This window comes from Quercus lobata, chromosome 5, assembly GCF_001633185.2.
Source record: "Quercus lobata isolate SW786 chromosome 5, ValleyOak3.0 Primary Assembly, whole genome shotgun sequence".
NCBI classification, from domain to species: domain Eukaryota; kingdom Viridiplantae; phylum Streptophyta; class Magnoliopsida; order Fagales; family Fagaceae; genus Quercus; species Quercus lobata.
In genome coordinates this window covers 34,329,700-34,343,406 of record NC_044908.1, presented here as the reverse complement: position 1 = coordinate 34,343,406, position 13,707 = coordinate 34,329,700, and the positions used below count along the sequence as shown (strand labels likewise).

Sequence of the window (13,707 nt, the reverse complement as noted above, 5' to 3'; positions counted from 1 at the left end):
CCCCTATAGAGAAATTGCCAGAACTTGCTTTTCCTCTAGTCTGTGTTCCTCGACTTCTACCTCTACTGGAGACTCGGTAAACTCTGCCACCAAATCCGCAAGAACTTGTCCTTTAATTGAGGTACAAGGCATGTACTTTATGTCAAATGCCCCCAAAATCGTCCCCTATTTGGAAACTCTCCTAGTATAATCAGCTTTTCGTAGCAACGATTGTAGAGGGAGTTGAGTTAAAACCACAATTGTATGGGCCAAGAAGTAGTGGGGGAGTTTTTGCATAGCATGCGCCACAGCCAAAATGGCTTTCTCCAAGGGTAAGTAACGAACTTCAGCTTCATGTAGCGACTTACTCACATAATAGACCGGCCGCTGTACTTCATTTTCTACCCTCACCAATACTAGACTAACTGCATGAGAGGCCACAACAATGTAGGCAAAAAGGACTTCTTTCTCTTCAGGCTTGGACATTATGGGTGGCTGAGAAAGGTAATATTTCAATTGCTGAAAAGCGAGGGCACATTCTTCACTCCATTCAAACTCTTTCCACTTGTGCAAGAGCTGGAAAAATGGCCTACATCTATCTGAGGATTGAGAGATAAATCTGTTCAAGATTGTGGTCATTATAGTCATTTTTTGCACTTCTTTGGGATTCCTAGAAGGCTGGAAATCATTGATTGCTTTAATCTGATTAGGGTTAACTTCAATCCCACGGTGGGTGACCATATAGCCCAAAAACTTGCTTGAGCCAATGCCAAAGGAACAATTAGAAGCATTAAGGCCCAACTTATGCTTTCTTAACACCTCAAAGACACTTCCAAGGTCACCCACATGCTCGGCCACTACCTTGCTTTTCACCACCATATCATCAATATGGACCTCAATATTCTTGCCAAGTTAGGATTCAAACATTTTAGTCATCATTCTCTAGTAAGTAGACCCTGCATTCTTCAATCCAAAATGCATCACCTTATAATGATAATTCCTAGTGGGCGTTACAAAAGCAGTCTTCTCTTGGTCGGCTAGAGCCAATGGTATTTGATGGTACCCTTGAAAGGCATCCATAAAACTCATCTGAAGATGACCAGCTGCCGTCTCCAATAACTGGTCTATTTGGGGTATTGGGAAGGGGTCCTTGGGGCAAGTTTTTTTTTTAAATCTGTGAAATCTACACACACTCACCATTTCCTATTCTTCTTCTTCACCACCATCATGTTGGCCAACCATTCTGAGTAAAAAACTTCTTTTATTGCCCCTACACGCTTAAGCATTACCACCTCTTCTTTAACAATCTCAGAATGTTCCTTAGAAGAGTGCCGAGGTGATTGTTTCTTAGGAGTAACAAATGCATTGACATTCAGATGATGACAAATGAAATTCGGCAAGCAAACACATCAACATTCTTTCTAAAGAAAGCCAACAACTCCTCCTTCTCTCGAGCAGGCAACTAAACTCCCACTTGAAAATATTTGTCGACATCAATATCTATAATAACCTTCTTCAGCTCCTCACACCTCACTTCTTCAGCTACAACGTTCGAGAATGTTTTTGTTTCCTTTGATTTCTACAAAGCCCTTTCTAGGTGGCCGAGGATTCACCCTCAGACTAGTGTCTAATAGCTGCAACTAGGCATTGCTTGTCAATAGCCTGACTTCCAATCAACTCCTCAACCTAGTCTCCTGAGGGATACTTCACTTTCAAATGCAAAGTTGAAGAGACAGCCTCCATGGCATGAATCCAAGGTCTTGCCATGATAGCAGTATAGGCGGAATACGCGTCAACCATAATGAAATCTACTTCAACAACTTCTGACCCTGCTTGAACAGACAATCTGATCTGGCCCTTTGGAAGAATTGTTTTCCCATCAAACCCCACCAAAGGGGAATCATAGCTAGCCAAATCCTCAAGTTTCAACGTAAGTCCCTTGTATAGGTCAAGATACATAATCTCTACCCCGCTACCTTAATCCACCAAGACTCTTATCACATCATACCCCCCTACTTGAAGGGTGACCACTAAGGCATTGTCATGTGGTTGATAAGTTCCAATTTTATCTTCATCAGAGAAGCTCAAAACTGGTTGGACTTCCATTCTTCCTCACTTAGACTCAGGGATCGAATCCTTAGTGTGTGATTTTGCTATGGACATAACCCCTGATAGATATGCGCTAGTCTAACCTAGGGCGGTGAGAATAACACTAATCGTTCCCAGGGGCGGTTTCGAGGAAGCGTCCCTTTGATGTGCCAACCCGACCTGACTCCCCTGTTTAGAGGGTTGGTATATGAACTGCTTCAGCTTCCCAATTTTGACTAACTGCTCTAGGTAGTCACGTAAAGTTCTAAAATCTTCTGTAGTGTGTCCTCGGTCCTGATGATATTGGTAATGACGGCTTTGATTATGCTTCATAAGGTCTCCTCCTATCTTATTCGGCCACTTGAAATATGGTTCATTCTTATTCTTCTCGAGGATTTGGTGTATAGGCTCCCTAAACACTATGCTAACTACCTGGGCAGTAATGTGCCCAATATGTCCAGTAAAATCTTTTTTGGGTTGATTGTAATTATATCTCTCTGACCTAAAGTCTCTTTGGTCAGTGGGGATTACCTTCGCCTTCCCCTTTCCTTACTGCTGATCCTCTTCAACCCATTTATACTCATCAATTTGATTAATCAATTGACGCATGCTTCGAGCAAGCTTCATAGTTAATGATTTTCTCAAATTGTGCTTAGTGGGTAGGCTGACAACGTCCTTATTGCCACATCCTCAAAATCTCCATCTATCTCGTTAAACATCTCCTAGTATCTATCCGAGTAAGTCTTCAGAGTCTTACCCTATCGCATAGCCATAGATAGCAAAGAGTCCAGGGGACAAGGAACCCTACTACAAGTGTCGAATCGGGCCCCGAAGGCTCTAGTAAGCTCTTGAAAGGAGCTAATTGATCCTTCCTCCAACCCATCAAACCACCTTATTGCAACTGGCCCCAAATTAGATGGGAATACTTTGCACATCAAGGCCTCATTCCTCGAGTGAACAGCCATTCTCTGGTTAAATGACTGACATGCTCCACCAGGTCCATCCTACCATTATACATGGTAAACGTTGGCTATGTGAACTGCTGTGGAAGCTTTTCCCTCTCAATCCTCATTGTAAACGGTGACTTTGAGATTTGACGCAAAGCCTTGCTTAAAGCATCACTCCCTAAGCACCTATAGGTCGGGCTTCTACTCCTTTGCTTATGATGGTGTTCTTCATTATAAGAGAAAGACTCACTAGGAGGGGTCCTTGATTTAGGTCTATTACTGTCATTATCATCAGACTGGGACCTTGAGCTCAATGGAGACCCCCTCCTTTGCTTACGATGTAACTTTCTACGTAAATGATCTATCATCAATTGCAGGTTCCTAGTATCTTCTCCATGCGAAATATGACTCCCAGTTCTAGAATGACTACCACTGGTGTGAGTCGTGTGCACACTAACTTCACGATCTTTCCTTCGCTGAAGATTAAGAAAATGGTCTTGACGTTGCGATCCCATAAATTCTTCTCGGTTTGGCCTTGAACCCACCATGACTGAACGAGCTTAAGAGCGTTCAAGTTCCCATAGACAGCACCAATTGTTAGGGCTTGTTTCGATCCACGGACCAAAAGATTTGGACAATGGCCCAATAAGCCCACAACAATAAATTTGTTAGAGAGTGGGTTTGTTACTGAACGTTCAATGAGTTAAAACGTAAGTCACAATAGGTTAGTTGGTGCTGGAATGACTAAGACAAACAAATTGAAAGGAAAAACACTTCTTGGTCAAGTCCGAGGATGGAATGTTCTTATATTTATCTCCCTCTTAGACTTGTACAAATGTTCAAGTTCTTGGTTACAGAATGGTTTTCTTCCTTCTTTCTCCTCCCTCTGCATTTGGATCTTCCTTTTCCTTTTATATCCAGCCACAAATCATCTGAACCTTACACTTGGAGGTTTGAGATTGTACTCCTAGGACTCCTATCCCATCTAGAGCATACCGGTAAGCTTAACCCTAATCTTAGTTGTGCCACCACTATTCATGGTCATTTCCTCATTAATGTGGCTAGAGGAGTGGTTGTCTTGTATTTAATGCAGAGGGAATGTCTTCTATACCCTTCTTTCTTCATCCTTCTCATATTTCGTACTAAGTCTGCTTTCTTTCCTTTTTGATGTTTTAACTTTATGCATCTCACATAACTAGTGCTTATCCCCGAGGTCCGAGGTGCATCCTTAGAAATAACCTTGACTGCCCGTTTAAATTAGATTTGGGATCCTCATCCTCACATTATTAAACATTTATTTTTTCATATAATTTTAAACATATATCAATTTAAGAGTAATAAAAGATAATAAAGTGAATTCATGACTTTAGATTAATAATGGAAGAGAAACTACTTTGGATTGCTTCTAAGTTAAAATGAGTCATTGCAAATTTTGCATATTTGCTTTTACCATTCAATTTGTTTTGATGTAAAATATTTTCTGAAAAATGTTATCTTATTTTCATGTGTATGTTTGTAGGTAAAAAATAGTCAAACTTGTAAAATATTTTCCATTGACAATAACATTCTTTATAAAACGTTGTTAAATGTTTTACATTTGAAAATTTGGTAAAACATTTTCCAAAAACACACAGAGGCTTCCCTTCCCCATCTAGTCGCTAGGTCACTGGTCCAGTGGCCAAAGACATCGTTCAAACAACCAGTGCTAGTGGTCCAGTAGCTGGAGGCTCTATTCCACCGACTTACAACTAGTGTCGTTGGTTCGTTGTCCGATGACTTTGCTCCATGACCGGTGCCGATGGTTCGGTTGACGGTGACTCCACTTCGTGACTGGTGCAAATAGTTAGATGGCAAGAGACTCCTTACTTGCTATTGATGTTGGTGGTTTGATGGCCGAAGGCGCTGCACTACAATTGGTGTTGGAGGTTGGTAACTAAAGACACCGTTGGTGATCTAATCATTGGAGATACTGCTCCAACAGTGATCGTTGGTAGTTTGGTCACAGGAGTCACCGTTCTAATTGCCGGTTCCAACGGTCCAGTCACTGGACCTCTAACACCAACAACTTCAATGTTGAGCCATCCGTTTTAGTGGTTTACTTGAAAATTTTTACTTGTCATTACAAACACTTAAAAATATTTTATTTGAAAATGTTTTACATGTAAAATTCTTTACATATAAAATATTTTATTTTAAAACAAACAGAGTGTATAAGGATTATAGAGGGCTATAATAAAGATCAATAAAGATTGGTTTGTAAGTCTCAACACTAAAATTAGGGAGGAAGATTTTAGCTTTTGTCGACAGAGAAATTGAAAGAGCTATAAAGGGTTTATTTATTTTTAATATTTTAAAATTTATAATCAATAAATCTTAGGGTTTGAATAATATGATTATTATTATTTTAATTAATCTCTATAATAGAAATGAGTGGGATAGTGTCTATTGTTTGATTTAAACAAATCTAATGTGGCCAAATATTATTGAAGGGGATAACTGGTTATCAATATTCTGATCTAGATCTTAGGATCTCAAAACCCAAAGATCTTGCATTCCTAAAATGTCATGAATCTCACTAAGATCTCTATTTAAGTGAAATCCTTGTGGGATCCCGATCCGGATCTTAGAATCTTATAGAATCTCGATCCCATAGTGATACTAAAGATCCTGTGCTATAAAGGATAATTCAAATTTCTTTTTCTTATTTCGGGCTTTCAAATAGAGCCCAAAGGTCACAAATTGATTACATATATATATATATATATATATATATATATAATCTAATAAATAGATTAGCCCAGTTGGCCTAGCTCAAATTGATAAAAAATAAAAATAAATTCCTAAAGCTCACATCAATCACCACCTTAACCTAATAAACGAGTAGAAGGCAAGCATGAGAAGCTGAGAAATCTGATGGTGACACCACTGTGAGAGAGACCATCGACAACAAAGGTGATTTTTATTTTTGTGTGATTCCACTAACAATAACAAGAATTTTGTTTATATTAATCAACTATAATTTGAGGAACCCATCCAAGATAACTAAAAACTTTGGTCCTGATGATTGAGTGTGTTTGTGGTGTTGTTCGAAACATTGTTATTTGTTTTGTGTTGTTTATGTGAGACATTAGGTACTAACATTGTTATTTGTTTTGAGTTGTTTATTAGAGACATTATGTATGCTTTGAGTTGTTTAACTTAGAAATTGGTATTTGTGAGTTGTAAATTTTGAACTTTGAACTTTATTTATGTATTTTAAATTTGGTGCTTTGCCTTTTATTAGTAATTTCACTAACTTGTGTCAAAAATTACTTTTTTCAATATTTCTTTAATATAAATTATGAATTATAATTATGGTATTTTTTAGTAATTTTTTTAAATGGAAAGTAGGATCTTATGACCCTCTTGTTGATCCTCCAACCCTCTCATTGATCCCACGTAGAATCTTGATCATGATAACATATAGTTTTACATAAATTCTTATTGAATTTAAACTCATATGAAAAGAACCAAGATTATGGTTGCAATATATTTCTTGTTCTAAGGGCAGAGGCTTTAGTATCATGTTTTAGGATATGGGATACATAAATTCATGTGGCGTTAACTAAAATCTACTGAAGATGATATGGATTACAAAAGCTTGATTAATTCACACACATATTCATATGTGACATTAACTAAAATCTACTGAAGATGACATGAATTACAAAAACTTGATTAATTCACACACACACACACACAGGGCTGCTGTACATTAAATTAGGGTGGTCACAAGACTACCTTAATTTGGAATTATTATTATTATTATTATTATATATAAAATTTAGTTTTATTTTTTAGCTATAAAAAAAAATTGTGCCTACCCTAAATTTTTATAGGCCCAACATAAATAAACTTTACACAAAGTTTGACAATAAACTTAGTTGTAGATTAAGGCTGTAATTCCACTTAATATATATATATATATATATATATATATATATATATATGTATATATAAATTTATTGAATGTGAATTTTGACATATCCATTGTTAGATTACATTTTCTTCTTATATCCTCCATACTTAAAAAATATCAATAAAATAAAAAATCAATAGCTATATCATTAATCAAATGTTTAATGTGAAATTCTAATTGACCAAATTGACATAGCATTGAAAAATTATATTGAACTAAAATTTTGAAAAATATGTAGTTTGTAACATTGATAATAAGACTATCATGCAATAATTTTAAAATAAGAAAACTCTTAGAACGAACTTGTAAGATTATTTGTATTTGCATATTTTTTGTTTTTTTGTTTTTGTTGTCAATATATGAAATTATCTTTTTATTAGATTTTGTATAATTTAAGTTTTATAATAACCACTCTCGAGAAAATTTCTAGAACCATCATTGCACACACAAAACAATTACAAACTCAACTTGTCTCTCAAAAAACAATAAAATAAAATAACACTACAAAACTTGCAATTTAAATAATTTATTGATGACATAGCTATTGATATTTAATTTTCTAGAAATTTTGCAAGTGTGAAGGATATAAGAAGAAAATGTAATCAAAATATGGATTTATCAAAATTTACCTTAATAAAAAGATATTGAGTAAGATTGTAACATAAAGCTACAACCAATTTTATAACTAAATTTCATCCTAACCTAAATCGTAACTATGCATATATTTTTGTGTAGGCGTATTTCAACCTAAAAATATTACACTATTCCTCATATGGGAGGACTTAGATGGAAATCAACATTTATATCAAAACTTCCATTTTGGTTAGACCCTATAAGGCTTCAACTATAAACCCTCTTCTTGTACTATGTAGGAAGCATTATTCCTCTTTACTTTTCTACTTTTCAATGTGGAATTCCAAAACTTAAAATTTCAGAGCTTAAAATCACAATGTGATTTCCATTTAGTAATGGGAATGGACAAGGCGCACACATATTAGGAGCTAGTCTAATTGTCCTTTGGAGAGAAACCAATATGCTTTAAGTACCATAGTGCCCCTTCAGCTGCATGCTCTGCTGCTTCTTTCTTTTTCAATCGGGGGGCACCAAAACACTCCAAAACCGTAGTTGAGGCTTCTTTTATTTCAACAATAACCTTGTAGGTGAACCTGTTTAGAACAATAAATTAGTCAATAACAATGTACGCTTCCTTGGAAGTAATATTCTATCATATACCAGTTATTGCTAATTAATTCTGCTTTCACTCCTAGTTTCGATGTGAGGGGCTAATAGCAATAATTGTCATCTCATTAGGAAGCACCACAATGGGTACAAGATACCCATGTGACATTCTTGAAAATTTAGGACATCATACAGGGAAGCACCACTAATTGTCATCTCATACAGATTGTGCTCATTTTCATTTTAAAAGATAGAAAAGGTGATAAAAGACAATATATTAACAATACAACCAATTAAGAAACTATTTGCTTCACATAGAGAGAATTTGTGAGAGGGAGAGAAAAACTAGATAAAAAATAATGAAGTATCTGCCGTATCTGGAGTATCTATTTTGGATACATATCCGTTATGGATATAACTACTACTTTGAACCCCCTCAAAAAAAAAAAAAAACAACAACCTACTAGTTTGATGTATCTGCATTTTCTAAACTTAATGGCTCCCTTCAACTAAAGATTAGGTTTTAGTTGCAACTCCAAGCATTTCTTAGTTCCTTTTTCTTCTAAGACAAGTAGTATGTTGTAAAAACTTTCTTTCATGAATTTTCCCAATAGTAGAATTGCTTATGGCAGGATTGATGCTAAATAAGACAACTATAATTCTAGAATTAATCACATTATAGTATAATTTGAAACCATTCTCGCATGATTTTGGATTTGTGTTTTCAAGTAACAGACGTTAAACATACATTTTTGCATGGCTTGGCCCTTCTTCTTTGCAGCATTCAAATAAAGGTGGTTTCCAATAGTTTGCAGCACAAATCTCATACAATTGTGATTTTGACCGTCCCTTCTTTGGAGCACCTACACTGATTAAGAAAGAGCTTAACAATTTCCATTTTAACAGATTCAGATGCGCTTTTAGAGGCAACTTTTAAAGAATTCATTATTCCAAAGAACACTATTTTACAGATACCTTAAGCAAAGTTCTCTACACATTTTCTAATATCTTGGTAATTTACAAATCCCATTAGCAATTTGCCAATTTGCTTGGGTTTCATTCCATAGCAGGCTACTCTATAACATAAAATCATTTGTTTAGGTTTTTTTTTTTGGCCAGTGGATATTGTTCAGAATTAAATATGTTCTATTGTCCTTTTTTGGATAGAAGACGAAGTTCTAATTGAATCTGAAACATATCAGTAGGCCAAAGACACTTGGCTTTTACCCTTAAAATAATAACCATGATTTAATATGGTGTCATGCATGCAGATATTTAAAATTACAAATACAAAGTAACTCCCCAATTGACAATTTACTAATATATCCTTACAACGGACATGCCCCCTTGTGAATAAACTGCAGAGAGGACATTGTTTTCTGTGAATATGTAATAGAAAATCCATGGGAAAAGAAGAAGCCCAGAAAACATAATCATTATTAAAACGTTGCACTTATTTTCTATATTCCTTAAACTGTGATCTTGGTCTAGATCCGTACCTTCATTTGTAGAGTCATTCTGAAATGGTCCCTCTCCACTGTTCTCAGAGTCTGATTTATTGGAGGATAATTCTTTTTTGCATTCTCTGGGTTCAGCCGAAGCAACTTCAACCATCAAGTTCTGTTGGTTGAATGGTGTCAACCTGCTTTATTCCCTCTTTGGAGATTGGCTTTACAACTTTTTCTAATGGCCTGATTTTGGGTTTCTTTAACTTGAGCTGGAAAACAAGTAAACAACACACCAAGAGAAAGGGGGAAAAATACTGATATTTAATAGTATCTAATTTCAATTTGCAAACAGAGAGAGAGAGAGGGTGGCTTGTGTTTTTTGTGTTTAACTGGGATTGTAAAGATGGCTTGCTGATCTATTGGGGAGGGTGTTTGAGATTAACAATACATTTTTTCTGGTTTTGATTTTGAGGTTTTGTTCTCCATCTGCCTTCTAACTTTTGTCTTATCCACTAATGAGGTGCTATTGTCCACAGTTCATAATGAACTGTGGACAATACAATGAACTGTGGACAATACCCTCTGTTCTAACTTTTGTCTTATCCTCTGTTCATACCCTCTGTCTTATTACAAAACTTTTTTTTTTTTTTTTTTTTTTTTTTTGAGAATGAGTCTTATTATAACTTTATTGGCCTATTTGTGTATCTTGATGACAACTGTCTTATTCATAAATGGCTGTGAAAGAGTACCCAATTACCAACTAACAAGAGGCATAAGTTGTTTTAGGACCACACAGTTCGCTGCAATTTAATGACATGTTCAATTACGTAACTTTCATTTTTTTTCTTTTTATAAATTTACTATTTTTTCTCCATTATTTACTGTTACACATGTGGCATAAAAATTGTTTTCATAGACTTTCTCTTATAGATTGTAATTATTGGAAAGTTGACAAAATGGAAGTATGAAAATTTTTGAGTGAAGAGAAAATTGGTAGGATAATTGTCTCCCACAACGTGTGTTTTATAGCAAGGTTACATAAGATGTTTTTTTTTTTTTTTTTTCTTCTTCTTCTTCTTTCTTTCTTTTTCTTTTTCTTTTTTTGTTTTCTTTTTTTGAGAAAAAGTTAGAAAGAATTGCTTTTGTTAATAGTATATAAGATACACACACAATTCACTATAAAAGCAAAAACAACTAATAGAACCAAAAGAGAAAAAAATGAAGAGCGACTAAATGAACAAAAAAAGGAAAAAATAAATAAATTCAACAAGTAAAAGGACCAAAAAAAAAAAAAAAACTATAAAAAGAAAAGCTCTTATCATTTTCTTCAATAAATAAATAAGAAGAAAGAAGAAGAAGAAGCCTAGATCACACGACTGATTTTATTAAGGGGAAATTACACTTTGCCCACCTGTGATTTGCCCGAAAAACACTTTGTCTACTTGTGATTTAAAAATTGGCACTTTACTAACTTGAGGTAAGCTCTGTTTGTCTCTAGGTTTTGTAAAAATTAAGATTGTTCTTAAATTTTATAAGGACCACATCCAATATAAGGACCAATAGGATGGTGCTGACATGTGTTGATGCTCGTTTTTTGCAAAGCTGTACCCAAAAGCCCATGAGGAAAAAAGCCCAATAAAAAACAAGGCCCAAAGGCCCACCAAAAAGACCAAAGAGCAAGAAAGGCCCAAAGAAAAACTGAAAAGAAACAAAAGCCTAGACTTATGCCTAGGCTAAGAAAGAAATGCAAGGAAAGTGATCTGTAGCAGAATACAGTTCTACTACAGAATACAGTTCTTCAGCAGAATGACTTTGGTAAAATAAGGCCAATTGGATCTAATACCCTCTGATCCAGTAAACACTATTTGGCCTACAAAGGTCCAAATCCTTTTATATAAAACGATATGAGTGAAAACTAATATGAAGAAACATGATGAAAAAAAAAAACAAGGAACAACAAAAAGTGTCAGTAGTAAAAACTGTGTGAAGGAAAGAAAAGCCAAACTAAAAGAAATGACAAACATAGCAAGAAACACATGAAGAAATATGACAAAGCCAGCAGTAGAAAGTGCGTGAATGAGAAAGAAAACAAAATCAGAGAAAAAACAAAAGAAAATAAGGCAAGCTCAAAAACCCATACCTTCCTTCATAAAGGATAAACATGGGCAAAAGAGACATGCAGCAGGATGAAACAAGACCAATTTGCTACAACAGAAACGGCTTGGGAATGAAAGAAGACAAAAACAGAAGATAGTGGAGCAAACACACAAGGACCGGAGCATCACCAACCTGTACCCAGCCAATACAAGGGAGGTGGGCCCACAGTCAAGGAACTCAGAGGGTGTTGTTTGGTGGTAGGGGCAAAAAGGGTCTATATTTAGTTTTCAACCGTGGCTTCTTTTAGTAATATACCCTGCTAGGATGGTAGCTTATTCAAAAGAGGTAGTAGATGGTTGGAATCATTTGATGCATACCATAGAGGTAGGTGGTGAGGTAACTTGATCCTTATCCATTTGAACCCAGAGGTAGAGGTATACGACAAGAACAAACAAAGGGAGATTTTTCCATGGAATGGGTAGTGGAAGAAAGAGAATGCACTGGGTTTACCCAGTAGTGGTAGTGGTCGGGCAACCAATGGGCTGGTGGGCAGTCTTAAAGGGATGTCCATAACCAACCAAAAGCAATTGGTGAAGCCTTAGGGGTAAAATGGAGAAATCCCATGGAATTAACCCATTATAAAGAAGGGCAGTAGACATAGATGAAAAGGGAGGCACTTATGGGGGACAGAGGAAGGACCTAAGGGAAAAAGGTAGTGAAAACTGAGAGAAGAGAGACCCATGGCAAAAACAGTAGTAAAAAAGAAACTGAGAAAGAAAGAATAGAGAAAAGGAAAAAAAAAAAAAAAAGAAAGAAAGATAGAAAATGGTAAAAAGAAGATAGAAAACACAGCAGAATTGGGGGCATGCATCAATAAACCATTTTTTCCCTCACTCTTAACAGACCATTTTTTCCCTCACTCTTAAAGTTCCCTAAAAGTAACAACTAGTAGCCATTTAGGCCTATTCTCTAAAATGCACAACTTTGATGGCAAAAGCCTATGACAAGGTTGTTGAAGTTGGAGTTCAGGTTCCTTCTTGGTTCACTTTTTCCACAGAAAGATTCCACACCTAATGTTGGTGGCAAATACATTTGATTTTCACTTGTTAGAACTTATATTTGTTGTATTACCCATTCTGTTGTGGCATCTTTTACTATATTTGCTGTATTTATTACTTTGTCGTGGTATCTTTACTTGCTGTATTAATTATTCTGTTGTAGCACATTTTTTATCATATTTACCGTGTTAGCAATTATGCTAGCTAAACTTTTCTGCTGAAACTTTCTTATTTATTTGTTATTACGCGTTTTTCTTTTAACACAAACTAATTATTATTCTGCCCTATATATATATATATATATATATATGTTAATACATATAAGTATATATACGCATATATGTATGTATATGTATTTGAGAATATGCTAACCCATGTAAACTAACATTTGCTTGATAAGTATTTTCTTTAGGTTTTAGATTTGTTTATGTGCCGGAAGCAGAAAAGTATTTCTGCAATAGTAAAGGAAGAGTAGTCATTCACGTTATAGAAAAGTGCAGAAAATTTTACTGCGCAGCAAAAAGCTTTACTGTACAACAGAAAGTTAAGGAAAGTTAGTTTCGCAGCAAAAGTTGGAAAAATGTTCCTTTTACAGTAAAGATGGAGAAAAGTAATCCACATTGCTAAAAAGTGCAGAAAATTTTACTACACAGCAGAAAGCTAAGGAAAGTTAATTCCACAGCAGATCTGGAAAAAGCTTCATTTTGTAGTAGAAATGAAGGAAAGTCACTCACGTTGCAAAAAACTTTACTGCATGGCAGAATAAGCCCAATTTGCAGCGTCATCCCCTGGGTTTTGGACTCAATGTTTGCGCATAAACTGGCAGCTGCAGAATGGGATCTTGGAGCCCATTTTGTGAAAGCGTCAACCTCAACTTCCTTCTTAGAAAAAGCCTAGACAAAACTCTTTCTAATAACATCAAGACATGTGTCTCAGGTACAAGAAATGTAAAA

At 35.4% G+C, this 13,707-nt stretch overlaps 1 protein-coding gene across 1 annotated transcript; it reads right to left on the bottom strand.

Moving 5' to 3' along the window:
• Nucleotides 1–7,616: 7,616 nt before the first annotated feature.
• Nucleotides 7,617–10,174, bottom strand: LOC115992508 (ribonuclease 3-like protein 1). The gene is made up of 3 exons (XM_031116715.1): nt 9,651–10,174; nt 8,900–9,014; nt 7,617–8,138 (listed from the first exon to the last, which is right to left on the bottom strand). The coding sequence occupies exons 1-3, from the start codon at nt 9,763–9,765 to the stop codon at nt 7,979–7,981; spliced, it is 390 nt and encodes a 129-aa protein (XP_030972575.1). The 5' UTR covers nt 9,766–10,174; the 3' UTR covers nt 7,617–7,978.
• Nucleotides 10,175–13,707: the final 3,533 nt, after the last annotated feature.

What these genes read in the sequence shown, in the direction of transcription:
- LOC115992508 (XM_031116715.1), bottom strand. Translation starts at nt 9,765, where the DNA reads ATGGTTGAAGTTGCTTCGGCTGAACCCAGAGAATGCAAAAAAGAATTA. An exon ending in GAATGACTCTACAAATGAAG is followed by an intron (nt 9,015 to 9,650) that starts GTACGGATCTAG and finishes TAATCAGTGTAG; the next exon opens with GTGCTCCAAAGAAGGGACGG. An exon ending in GGGCCAAGCCATGCAAAAAT is followed by an intron (nt 8,139 to 8,899) that starts GTATGTTTAACG and finishes TGTTCTAAACAG; the next exon opens with GTTCACCTACAAGGTTATTG.